The sequence below is a fragment of the Alosa sapidissima genome, chromosome 18, assembly GCF_018492685.1.
Source record: "Alosa sapidissima isolate fAloSap1 chromosome 18, fAloSap1.pri, whole genome shotgun sequence".
NCBI lineage: Eukaryota > Metazoa > Chordata > Actinopteri > Clupeiformes > Clupeidae > Alosa > Alosa sapidissima.
Window position 1 is genome coordinate 4,220,955 of NC_055974.1, and position 13,575 is coordinate 4,234,529.

The 13,575-nt window shown below is 40.5% G+C and overlaps 2 protein-coding genes across 2 annotated transcripts in view; both read left to right on the forward strand.

Moving 5' to 3' along the window:
• LOC121690195 (protein NLRC5-like) overlaps positions 1-2,864 on the forward strand; it is a 240,402-nt gene extending 237,538 nt beyond the window's left edge. The window contains exons 2-4 of the mRNA XM_042070620.1: positions 845-2,492; positions 2,585-2,723; positions 2,847-2,864. Of these exons, the coding sequence (XP_041926554.1) occupies positions 845-2,492; positions 2,585-2,723; positions 2,847-2,864 (1,805 nt within the window). The remainder of the gene's footprint in view (positions 1-844; positions 2,493-2,584; positions 2,724-2,846) is intronic.
• LOC121689778 overlaps positions 2,753-13,575 on the forward strand; it is a 31,911-nt gene continuing 21,088 nt past the window's right edge. Inside the window, exons 1-12 of the mRNA XM_042069889.1 lie at positions 2,753-2,860; positions 3,296-3,733; positions 3,920-4,342; positions 4,472-4,870; positions 5,724-6,149; positions 6,306-6,575; positions 6,882-7,027; positions 7,529-7,777; positions 10,162-10,407; positions 10,549-10,806; positions 10,888-11,166; positions 11,250-11,519. Coding sequence (XP_041925823.1) covers positions 7,563-7,777; positions 10,162-10,407; positions 10,549-10,806; positions 10,888-11,166; positions 11,250-11,519 — 1,268 coding nt within the window. The 5' untranslated portion in view covers positions 2,753-2,860; positions 3,296-3,733; positions 3,920-4,342; ... (3 more) ...; positions 6,882-7,027; positions 7,529-7,562. The remainder of the gene's footprint in view (positions 2,861-3,295; positions 3,734-3,919; positions 4,343-4,471; positions 4,871-5,723; positions 6,150-6,305; positions 6,576-6,881; positions 7,028-7,528; positions 7,778-10,161; positions 10,408-10,548; positions 10,807-10,887; positions 11,167-11,249; positions 11,520-13,575) is intronic.

A 13,575-nucleotide genomic window follows, 5' to 3' on the forward strand; every position in this document is an offset into this window, starting at 1 on the left:
CTAGACTACTTTATTTGCCTTTTTTTCTGGATTGTTCATTTCATTTTCATGTTTTTCTTTCATCTGCGATAATTCATTTTTTAGTTTTTCTCTTCCTCGCTATCTTCTTGAGGCACAGGTTCATAGTCCTCAATCAAAATATTTTGGTCCTGGTGTCCATTATAATGGACATTCATAAAGTCACTATTATTTCAAAATATAAATAACTTAACTTCTTTCAAAATGATATAATGATATGATTCCTGACATTTTCATTAAAAAGACCATATATTGTGATCATAATGAATGCTTAATAATAAGAAGACACTATTTGACTTATCTCTCCTCCTTCCATAAAATGTGCTTGTTTTGATGTCAACCATTTTTGAGAACCAGGAAGAGGAGGTTCCCAGCAACCCAGCCAATCACATGATATATCATTAGAAAGCCCAGGATGTCCTCTTTAAAACACCACAGGAATTGATAGAATAGCTCAAAGGGGTAAAGGGGTATGCATCTAGAACTTATGTCCACTACAGAGGACATAGGTCTATGGATTGGTTCTCAGGAGGATAAGTTTGGTAAGTCACCAGGTTTTTTAAAATTGTGGTAAGTTACCAGTTTTTTAAAATTGTGGTAGTCTACGTCACCTGCGACCCCACACAAGTCAGTTTGTTCCTCTACAACAAGCACTTGTTCTAATGGTTGTTCTAAATAATGCCTACTTTTGTTTTTGCTTTAAATGGTCAAGCCTTGCCTGACAGCAGGTCACTGAAGCAAACCTGAATTAATACAATGACTATGTGAATAATAAATCCTTCAGCTGAAATGTACCCCCAATATTTATTTATTTTCTTGTTCTTAGGTGATGGTCCCTGTTTAACATACCAGCAAGAACTGAAAAACAAAGCCAAAGAAATTCTTCAAGAAAAATGGCGGCACAATGTGAATTTTCTTAAAAATGAGGCAAGAGAGAAAACATTTAAATACACACCACTGGTTTTGGACACAGATTCCAGGGAGGTTTTCAAGTGTAAGGCTTATAAAAAAACTCGTTCCAAAAAGTTGAAAACATATATTCCAACAGACCAAAAGAATTTGTCCCCGGAGCATCTACTGAGAAACAACGAGAAGAAAATTCTACTCGTTGGTAAACCGGGAATTGGAAAAACAACAGTTGCCCAGCAAGTTTTAAGGCTTTGGACTGAACAGGACCATGGTCAAGGAAGCTATATGTTCTATTTTGATGAACCATTGATGAGAATCATGTGTCACTCGTCAGCTCCAAGAACACTTAGATCCCTTCTTTTCGAGATGTATCTCCAGCCTAAAGAGGGAATTGAGGAAATCTACAAAGACATTGTGGAAAATTCGGAAAATGTCACCATTATTTTCGATGGCATAATGGATGTGATTGACAACTCAGTGCTGAAAAATGTCCTGGAAAAGGAGCTTTTGTGCGATGCCAAGATTTTGACAACATGTAGACCAGAGGCTGAAGATTTTAGCATTCTTGCTGACTGGCCATCTTACAGGGTGGAGGTTCATGGGTTCAATGCTGCCTCTATTCATGCCTACTTTGAGTGGATGCTGGGTACAAAAAATTATGCAAAATGTCATGCCTTGAACAACCCAGAGCTCTTCAGCCTGTGTCATGTCCCAATGTATGCCTTTATAGTGACTGCATGCATGCCCCTTAGTCCATCAGATGCTTGTAAACGTCCATATACTATAACAGAAATGTATGTGCAGATCTTTCATTACTGCTTGAAAAGGACTGGCGAACAAAATGCACAGAACTTAAACAAGTACATACAGGACAACAAGGGGAAAATAAGGTTCCTAGCAAAAACGTCTTATAAGGCCATGGAAGCTAAGACAGTCAAAATTAAAAATGTAGACGGCGAAGATGAGGGTTTACAGCATGCTTTTTTGACTTCACTGTCATCCAAGGTTTCATCAGCATCATACACAACTTTCTCTGCATTCCTCCACAACACAATGCAAGAATTTTGGGCAGCTCTTTTCTTGCTGATGGAGCCAGGTAACATCAGTGATGCTCTTAGTCAGTGCCGCACTGAGGATGGGAAATACCTCAAATACATTTTCCCCTTTTTGTGTGGGCTTCTGTCCAAAACAGTCTTTGAAAGCATCAGCTGCCTTGTTTCTGAAGAGCACATACAACACATAACCTCTATGTATTTCAAGGACATAATTACCACATTTCTTTACACAGTGGATCAGGAGGAGGCTGGGACTGATAATATCCTTTTTATTTGTCAGTGCCTGTATGAGTATCAGTCTCCGGAGGCCTGTTTAGACTTCCTGAACAGAGTAAATAATGATCTTGATTTGCGTTACGAAACTCTTGATCCACATCAGTGCTGTGCCGTGTCCTATGTAATCAGTCAGGCCATCAAACAAAATGTGGAACTGAATCTTCTAGACTGCAGCCTGTCTGAGCCAGGTGTAAAAATGATCTTGGGGTGCCTGAAAAATCTGCAGCGCCTCAGGTACGTTGCCTTTTCTCCTTTTGGCTTGTATACTATGTTTGATCATATACTATGTGATGTGAAGACTGAAAAAACGGTCTTGTGTTTTGCAGCATGTCCCCCAAGATCCAGCACTGGATATGGAACATTGCCCTCCATGCTGAACGAAAAACTGACATTGACAACTTGCTGAGATTGCTTGGATACAATATGCACCTAGCAGTCCAAGATCAGGAAGACCAGAAATTGCTTGTAAATGCTCAATCACTCCTGGCACATGCAATATCAGCAAAAATACAACTTGTTCTGCATTTGGATGCAAAATATCCTCTCCAGTGTTCATGGCTGGACTTAATTGTGGGGAGTTTGCCTCAGATTTCAGATATAAGGTGAGGGGTGAAGAATCAGTAGAATAGTTTACATTTATATTTAGCAGACACTTTTACCAAAGTAACTTATGTCACTATGCATTACAAGGGCTATTGTCCCCAGAGCAACTTGGGGTTAAGTGCCTTGTTCAAGGGCACAATGGTGGAAGCCGGGTATTGAACCCACAACTTTTCAAGCTACTGCATTCTAGCCCAGCTACCTGAAACTAGAAAGTTGCTAGGTCGGTAATCGCTTTTAGTGGGTCGCTCAGACAATAGCAGAAGTGTCGTTCGTCATATGAGGTTATATGCCATCAAAATTATTTTGTATACGATACATTATGTTAAGGTCCAAAAATGTGAAAGGTGCCTTTGACATTGGGTGTGTTGGACCATAGACCTGTAGGGTCATGTTTTGTATAATTATTTATTTATTTATGTGTTTATTTTTTTTAGATTCAGTTTTTCTGGGGACCAAGTAATGTCAACAGAATCATGGAAAAAGACAGTGAGGATCGCACAGATGGATCTATACCTGAAGGGGGCTCTGTTGGAGGTGGAGAAAGGCCATTCTTATGTAGAACATCTGCTATCAGTTCTTAGAAACACACATTCATTTTCTCCTGTGGAACAGAGTGAGTTTATACAGATGCTATACTCTAAGTCTGATGCCAAAGCATTGAAAGGGGTGGACCTCGTACAAGCATTACAGCCAGTTTTCCAGACGCTCCCCACCAGTTGGGTGATAGACCTGTCTGAAGGAAAGACATCTATCGTCCTTGAAATAATGAGGCTGCAAACTTGTCAGAAACCTGTTGAGCTGAGGGGACAAAGTGAAGAAGTGAATGAGTTGAAAAATGTTCTCCAATGCCTACCTTTCATCTCACAACTGCGGTGAGTGCTAATAGTTGGGGTCCATTTGCTAATAGTTGGGGTCCATAGTCCCTTTATCCTAGAACTTTGTGTCTAAGGTAGATGAATTTTGTATCCGTTCTGTGATGTCTGCCTTTAACAATTAGCCTAATTTCATAGCAGTGAAAGAATAATTTTTGATAAAATAAAAAATATTTGTCATCACAGCTTCAATGACTGCATGGCTATCCAAGACAACAACACTAAGATAAAAATCCTTGTGAAGCTATTCACTCAAGCACTGTCCATGAAAAACAATACCCTGGATGCACTGTTGGCAGTATGTAGCTACACAAACTTTCCATTTGCTGAAGAGAATAAGGACATGCAGATGGCATTTTTGTTTAACCTGTTTTCATATTTGATAAATGAAAATAAAGCAGAAGAGGGCCTCCTCCGAGCCTTTCAACCTTTATATCAGTCAATCTCGGTTTGGGTAGTGGACCTATCAAGTGGGAAGATGTCAGTCCTCCTTGAGATTTTCAAAAGGTGCCAAAAAGAGAAGACACCAGTGGAGTTGAAAGACAAGAAAGGAACAGAGGATGAAAACAGGAGGTTTTTGCAGTGCCTGCCATATGTATCACGACTGAGGTAATAGTAGTATGTATTATGCTTATTGGGTATATGTATTTGATAGCCCTGCATGATAGCTGACTTTGAACATACATGCTTAGAACAGATTGGGCAGAACCATTTAAGCTTCTTATTCTATTTCTACAGTTTCAGTGACAGTCTCTGTCACTACAGTGCTGCATGTTATCGAGTTCTAGAACTGATCACCGTTGCATCATCGGAGGGTGATGAATCCCTGAGGAACCTGTCATCAGTGTGCAGCTACCTAACATTTCCCTTTGCTGAGAAAAAAGAAGACATGCAAAGAACCTTCCTACTGGACCTATACTCGTGTGCAGAAAGCAGTGTTCGGCCATTTTTAAATTCTGTTTATGAGTCAGTCCCTACAGTTTGGACAGTAGACCTTTCTGATGCAAAGACCTCATTGCTCCTTCGCATACTTAAGCTCCAAACAGTAAAGAAGCCATTGGAATTAACTGGCTGGTCAGGAAAAGAAGAAGAACTGTCAGGTCTTTTGGACAGCATTCCTTTTGTCTCAAAACTCAGGTAAATATATAGGGCAATTCCACGGAAAATGGACTTTTTGTCACATCCATAACGCCAGTGAAATGCCTTGGCATTTGTATGATGTGAATGATAACATTCATTTTTTGTGCATTTTTTCTCATTTACATTCTTCAGCCAAAAATAGCAAATGCTCAAATTCCATGTAATCATTCACATCATACCATACCATCACATTTCATTGTCGTTATGGATGTTACAAAAAAAATCATTTTCCATGGAATTGCCCTATAACCTCTATACCTAATTTTCCCAATGTTGCTCACGTCACATGTGTAACTCCACTCACAGAATGAATAATAGAAAAGGCACATCAATTTCAATATGTTATAAAAATCCAAGTCTGTCACGTTTTAGCATGTTCAGATCTCCCCGCCTAACCCCTAATTGCCGATACAGATGTCAACAAATTACTTAAAAGAGGGTTCACACTGACATACATTTTTCGCCTCCAGGCGCTTGAATTCAATCGTTTCCCTATGGAATGGCACGACTGACCATTGAAAAAAAGTGAGGCTTCTAAAAACACGAGGAGCTGGAAGAGAAAAAAAAATAGTTCAACTTTTGAGGTCACATTTTTTTTTTTCCAACAATGGGTCATTGCTTAGTTGCCTGCCTTAGCCAAATCAGGGAGCTAGTGATTTAGCTAAATATATTGTATCATAGCAACAACATACACAATTATTTTTTACCTTGCATGGTTTAACACTACTTCGGAATACTCATGTTTTGGAGGTGAAAAAAGTGTGTCAGTGCGAACGCCCCCTTACTGTCATAAATATACATTAATACCATGATGCATTAAAAGTGAGACTATTTGTTAACTCTGTTGCAGAATCAGTGCTACATTTTTTGACAATAGTCCCAAGACAAGTACCAAAGTCTTTCTTGGCCTTGTTGCTCTGGCATCTTCAAGAGGAGAGGAGGTACACAGAAGACTTATGTTACTGTGCCACTACTCAACCTTCCCCTTTGCTGAACATGATGGGTACAAGCAGACACGGTTCCTGTTGGACCTCTACTCACACATTGTGACCCAACAGACACCGATGGAAAGTTCCATCTTCTCTTTTGTTGAGAAGATTCTCCAGACAACCCCTAAAGTCTGGAAGGTGGACCTTTCTGAAGGAAACATCTCTGCACTCCCCCAGGTTCTAAAGCTACAAACCGTGAAGAGGCCAGTGGAGATAAGGGGGTGGACAGAGGAAGAACACACACTCAAGGATTTCCTTCTCTGTCTTCCTCATGTTACAAAACTCATGTAAGTTAAAAAAAAAAAACAGTAGGCTAAGGCTAGTAATATTTAAAAAGGCCAATTTCTTGGTGGGTAATAAAATATTAGCGCATATAGCCTATTGTTTATATTTATGTATGCTTATATAGTGTATGTACTGTATATTTATTTATTTTTCTCTAGCTGTGTTGATGGGCTTCTCCAGTCTTTGTGTGAGGTCCTGTCTGTGGACAGTAAATGGAATCCAGAGCTGGTCTCTTTGCTTCTCAGACCAATGGACTTTGCCTTTACATTAGCGGGTGTGTTGCCCAGCAGAATATGTAAGGCAGTGAAAGAAGTTCTAGACCACCGAGACCGACAAGAAAACCTCTCACTCACTCTGATTCCTGTGGCAGTTTCCCGGAAAGGAGCCGAGTTGCTTCTCTCTGATGTAACCCATCTTAAAACACTAAGGTATAATGCAATCCCCCAAGTAAAGTGTGGACAATGAAATCCAGGAAAACATATCCCTTGAGTATAATATGCACTGACTTTTCAGACTGTCAGATATGGAGATGTCAGTGGCAGGTCATGTCATGATATATAGAAATTGGAAGGAAGAGGAAAGAGGATCTCATTACCTGAGCTGCTTTTGTAAAGTCTGCTATATTTGGCTGAAAGCATGCCTTAGTTCGTTTTTTCTCATGATGTGCTCTGAAAACCCTATAGGAAGAAAATAGCTGATTTTGTAGCTTTGCTTTTACATACATATTTGGCCAGCATCTTTAGGTGTATGGTTCGATTGTTGATTGCTATGGCTCCATCTTATTGGCCCTTTCTGAAACAAAGCCCTCTCCGCTCCCTCTCCACTACTGAGCAAACTCCAATAGTGACACTTGTGGCTATATCTTCAAATACCAAAAAAGGTTGGTTGTCAGAAATGCTTCGTCACTGATATGTCTGTCACTGATATGGCAGTGCACCTGCTGTAACACCAACATTGTGAAAATCACAATCAGCATAATATCAAGCATTCAGGCTTATTTTCTGAAAACCAGTCAAACAGTTGGTTAGATATCTGTATTCAAACAATCTGATTAGGCTGTATCTGTAACGTTACAGCAATTCATTTGTACCAGAACATGCATACACTAGCCTGGCCAAGCCTGTTTTTTTAAATCCTAGAATGAATAAGCCATCAATTGGTAAAATTATGTCTTGTCTCCACCGTGGGATAGTGAGAAACGTAATTTCGATCTCTTTGTATGTCTTGACATGTGAAGAAATTGACAATAAAGCAGACTTTGAACTTTGATATTACTTGTGTTTTACACATCTAGGAATTTATTACCTCACATTTGGAGACACTGTTAGGTAATGACTTTTTGCACTGTGGCTCATCCTTTTTTCTCTCGTCCTTTTTTTAGAATTAATGAGGTCATTATATTGAAATTGGGCAAAATGGTCAAGAGGTGTGACAGACCAGTTATCATTGAGGAACTTCAGGTTACCATGGACAATCCTGGTCAAGCAGTGGCAACAACCGCAAGCTTGCTCAGTGATTTGGCATTGCTTTTGAGAATATGGACAGTTAAAATACTGGATCTGACAAAATGGCTAACTGATGGCCTCACTCTCATTTGCCTACTGTGTCTCAATGCCTCGTTTCTCATCAGGTTAGTTATCCAAATGTCATCCAGTGTTGTCGTCCCTGATGTGTCTGTTGACACTGAAAGCATATACATATCTATTATACAGTGTGTGCATGTGTTTGTTGATTTGGTTGTGTGCACATGTATGTATGACTGAAAGAAAATGGCGTAAATACAAACCTCAGATCCACTATGAAATCCATAAAGAGATGCTCCGCACATATAACTCTGAAATATGCAATCAATAGAAGTTCAAATAACACTCGTATTCTATTTTCAACTGTTGATAAGTTAACAAATCCCCCCTCACAATTAGCGCATGTGTCTTAGACACTCTGCCTACCAGTTTCTTCAAAACTGTTTTTCACCTCAAAGCGGCGGATGTCCTTCAAATTGTAAATGTATCACTGCTGTCTGGCACTTTTCCTAAGTCACTGAAAACAGCTGTTGTAAAGCCACTTCTCAAGAAGAATAACCTGGATGCCTCAATGCTAAACAATTAAAGGCCCATATCCAATCTACCTTTTATTGGCAAAATTATTGAAAAAGTAGTCTTTAATCAATTAACCACCTTCCTAACATCAAATGGGTATTTTGATTACTTTCAGTCTGGTTTTCGGGCAAATCACAGCACTGAAACAGCTCTCATTAAAGTTTCCAATGACATATGCCTCAACACAGATTCAGGTGAAACATCAGTCCAAGTGCTACTGGACCTTAGTGGAGCATTTGACACTGTTGATCACAATATTTTACTACACAGACTAGAACACTGGGTTGGATTTACAGGCATAGTTATCAGCTGGCTAAAATCATATCTACAAGAAAGGAGCTTCTTTGTTGCCATCGGAAACTGTACCTCAACACCAACGTCCTGGATCTGTGGTGTTCCCCAGGGGTCGATCTTGGGGCCACTATTATTCAACCTCTATATGCTCCCACTTGGACAAATCATCCAAAATAATTTGATTTCATATCATCGCTATGCAGATGACACACAAATTTACTTAGCTCTATCACTAAACAACTATGGTCCTCTTGAATCTATGTGTCAGTGTATAGAACAAATCAACACCTGGATGTCTCAAAATTTTCTTCAGCTGAACAAAGAAAAAGCTGAAGTATAAGTATATATACTTTTTTGATCCCGTGAGGGAAATTTGGTCTCTGCATTTAACCCAATCGGTGAATTAGTGAAACACAAACAGCACACAGTGAAGTACACACTAATCCCGGCGCAGTGAGCTGCCTGCTACAACGGTGGCGCTCGGGGATCAGTGAGGGGTTTGGTGCCTTGCTCAAGGGCACTTCAGCCGCGGCCCACTGGTCGGGGGTCGAACCGGCAACCCTCCGGTTACAAGTCCAGAGTGCTAACCAGTAGGCCACGGCTGCCCCAAGTAATTATATTTGGTAAAAAGGAGGAAAGACTTAGGGTTGCCACTCTCCTTGACACAAAAGGGTTGAAGGCAAACGATACTGTTAAAAATCTTGGTGTATTAATTGACATCTAATTTTCAAATCTAAATTTCAACAGCCACATGAAAGCTATAACTAAAACAGCTTTTTATCACCTCAAAAATATTGCCAAACTCAGAGGGCTGATGTCAAAACATGACTTAGAAAAACTCATTCATGCATTTATCTCCAGCAGGGTTGATTACTGCAATGGACTGTTCACAGGCCTTCCTAAAAAGACTATTAAACAGCTTCAGGTGATACAAAATGCAGCAGCTAGGATTCTAGGACCTAACAAAAACTAAAAGAACTGACCACATTACTCCAATTATTAAGTCCTTGCACTGGCTTCCAGTAAGTCACAGAATTTACTTTAAATCCCTATTGCATGTTTATAAATCAGTAAATGGAGCAGGACCTAAATACCTGTCAGACATGCTTCAGCTGTACACACCTTCTCGTCCTCTCAGGTCCCAGGTGAAAAACCTGTTAGTAAAACCTACTGTTAGAACTTAACATGGTGAAGCAGCTTTTAGCTGCTATGCGGCTCAGCTCTGGAACCAACTTTCGGATGACATCAAAAAGGCCCCAACTGTAGCCAGTTTTAAATCTAGACTTAAGACCAAACTGTTCTCAGATGCTTTCTGCTAACTGCACCGAGTTACAAATTCTGAATCTGCCTTGATAATTATTCTTGTCTTTTATTACTTTTTTACTACTTTTGCCTTTGTTTTTGCTTACTAATTATTCTTTATTTTTAAATGATTTTACCTTGTGTTTTATGTTTTCATTTTATTATGATTTTTACCTTTGAACTATTCTTTGACTATATTGCCCTTCTATGCTTTTATTTGTTATTATTGTTTGGTTTTGTTTATGTAAAGCACATTGAATGACCTCTGTGTATGAAATGTGCTATATAAATAAACTTGACTTGACTTGACTTGTTTCAGAATGTCCCAAGAAGTTTTAAGTCAAGTTGTTGAAGTAGTGTATTCCGTCCAAGATGCCAGTCTCACTCAGTTGTTCATGGAGAAGATTGATGGGGACCTTTCACAGTGCAGTCTGTCCTGGAGTGTACTTCAATACTTTGTTCAGCACTCCAAGACTCCAATTACTATAGACCCTCAGAGAATTCAGTGTAATGTGCTCAAGATCGTGGAACTTCTGAAGATTCCTAACAAAATACACTTCAAAGGGTTAGTGATACAAGCCTACTTATTGTTGATGTTTGTAATATGAGAGGGAAGTAAGCTAACAATGATTAATTATAGGATGTTATTATTATTATTATTATTATTTATTATATTGTATTGTTTAAAATATGTTGGTTTTTACAGAGTAAGAGGTCCATTTGTTAAAGATTTCCTGAGAGAGATCTACAAACAACGTGCAGGCCACTTGGTGATCCAACTGACCAAGTCGTTTTACAATGAGATCAGTCTTAGAGAAGAACAACTGGACCCTACCGACTTTGACGCCTTGCGCTTTGCACTCCACTATAGTGATGGCATCAGACTTGACCTCACAGATGCCATCATTCCATTAGAAGACATTGGAAATGCCCTAACACTTCTACACAGAGTGTTAAAACTTAGGTACGCCTTTTATAAGTTGTTCCTGTTTGAATGAGGGAAGTTTACACAATAAGTTAATTTTTTTGTGTGTCTTCATATAAGGGTTGACCAGAAGCTGCTGATTAAGCTCATCCATGCCAGTGTGGTTTCCAATGAGCAGAAGAAGGTGACTGTGTCTCTCTTGAGAGCGCTGCAATACAAACTGGATTTCTCCGGTCAGAATGAAATATATTTTAGTGCAGAAGACTGCAGGGCCATCTCAAATGCCATCTGTTGTGCTAGTGATGTAGAACTCAAGATTCAGCTGACCATACGGGACTGCCAAGTGGAAGAATCTGGAATGGAGGAGCTACTTCCAATTCTCCACAAAGTAGTTTTCAGGTAGTTCACTAAGATGACTCGACTTCAACATATTTGGTCTGTGGTTTACAAATTGTAACATTTTTCTTTTCTTTTTTGGATAGCTTTGATAAAACTCTCCTCAAGCAGTTCCTCTCTACCATGCTCCACTGTAGTGAACTGGAGTTGAGAAACTGTGCTTCAGCTATCTTAAAAGCTGTTGGGAACGAGTTAGACCTCAGTCACGTTCAGTTGGACACTGGGCTCTGTAAAGCACTGGGGCTGGTTCTGGAGCAGTGCAATGAACTCTCTAAGATGGACTTCAGTTACTGTCAACTCACAGATGAGCGCCTGGACCACTTGCTTCCACATCTGCACAAAGCACAAGTTGTAAAGTAAGTCTGAGACTTTGAAGCTAATATGGCAGTAGCTTTGTGAGTTTTGAACTTGTCACATTCAGCAGTGCTTGATGTTGAGTGTGTGCAGTTATTGTGTTTACAATTGTGCATACCATTGTCAGGATGTTGGCAAACTAGCATGAATGATTACAGACAGACATAGATTTATAATGATTTTTTGTGCATGAGTGTGTGATTAAAGATGCTCTTTTGAGGCGACTATTCGTATCAGGTCACAGCCCATGACTTCTATCCTTTTCTCTGTCACCTGGGCGTGCAGGTACATGTCTTGTGGGTTACCTATCAGTAATTGTGTGTGTGTACAGACAAAGCATCTATGTATTCTTGTGTATAGGTGTGGGCGCCTCGCATGCCCCACCCTATTCTTGCCAAACCGGTGGATGGAGGACCAATTAAGTCTGGAGCCCCTCCAACATTATTTGATTCTCATGTCCACGTGTGTTCGGGTACATTTCTTCATACTCATTTTCCACGACCATCAATTGTTTGGCCACAGTCTTGGAGCAGATCTTCCCACAGCATTGGGTAAAACAGCAGAACAGTCCTATCACCAAGGCAGCTCCAAGCAGTATCTTCCCAACAAACGCTACAATTTGTGCCCCTAGTGACCCAAAAGTGTCCTTCAGCCACTGAGTTACTGGTCTAAAAATTCCTGACACATCACCTAAGCCAAACATCATTCCTTTTCCAGAAATTTCATGGGCTTCTTTGTTCAAGTCCTTAAGTCTGTTCATTGCGTTTGTGAAATCCTCCATATCTTCATCTGCTCCTGGGATGTATGTGCAACATGACTCTGTCCCTACGACTGCACACACTCCCCCTTCTTTGGCCACTAACCAGTCCAGTACCATCCTGTTCTCTATTACCATCCTAGTGGTTTTATTTAGCCTACGGTCCACTGCAAGAAACGCATCCGAAGTGGCATTCATAAATCGCAGATGGTTGTAGTGGATTGCGTTAATCCACTCTGCATTCTTAGCAATTCCCACCGCTGCTCCATAAAATGGGATGGCAGCTGCCTCAAATCCCGCAACCACTTCGTCCCTTACTTTGAACTCCTTTGGAATGTTCCTTGGCTGTCCAAATACGTCCAAGTATATTTCTCCAGAGGTGACTGCTCTTCGGTTCCTCTTTGGACCACCACGGCTCTCCGTTTGCTCTCGTGAGTCTAGGGTCGTGTTGGTCAATGTGGAGTTACGTTGCTTCCAGGGGATGATGTGAGTTGTCTGGGTCAGCATAACTCGGGCACACTTTCCAGTCCAGTATTTTGGAAGAGTATTTCGCACTCCCCACTTCTTTCCACAGGCCCACCATGCGTCCGCCAGGGGAGTGTCCTGTGGGTATCGAGAAAACATTTTTGTTGTCGCATTGTCTGGGGGCTCAACGGTCCATTTCTGTCCACTTTTGTCCATTAACCTGAACGTGAAATCTGTTGGTTGACGAACCCATCTCGGAGTACAGTTTCCTTCAAATACTCCTGCCTCTTCCATCTTTATCTGTGCATCCTGACGTTGATATCTCACTGCAGTTTTCATAGCGTGTGCCAGAAACTGTGCTATCATACTGGTGCCTGTGTTCACTTCCTGTGAGTTGAGCTTAAAATCCTTTAGACCTGTTCTTATTTTCAGTTCCGCTGGGCTCTCAAAGCATTCAAATTGCGCATCCTCAGGCACCTTGTAGTATGGGTGGGTTATCGGTACTGTCGCGATTCCCACCCCTGGGTAAGCCTCTGTACATCTCTTTTTATTATTCTTCACTGGATTACCGTCATCTTGGTTGTATTGGGTTTCATCATCACTCCATGTTGCTGTCTCATTCAATTTTCGTCCTCTCCGGCTCCCCATTATCATAAGGCAATGAAACGGGGAGAAATGGTCCTGTAAAAATGTTTTTCCTGACTTCATGTCGGCTGCAACTTCTTCGCATGTTCCAGCCATGGGCAGTACAGTCAGTTTTGGTTTAATTGTTGAGCACACATAGCAATTTCCTTCTGGGTGTACTGTCTTTGCAGTGTACTCGGCCCACTTCATCC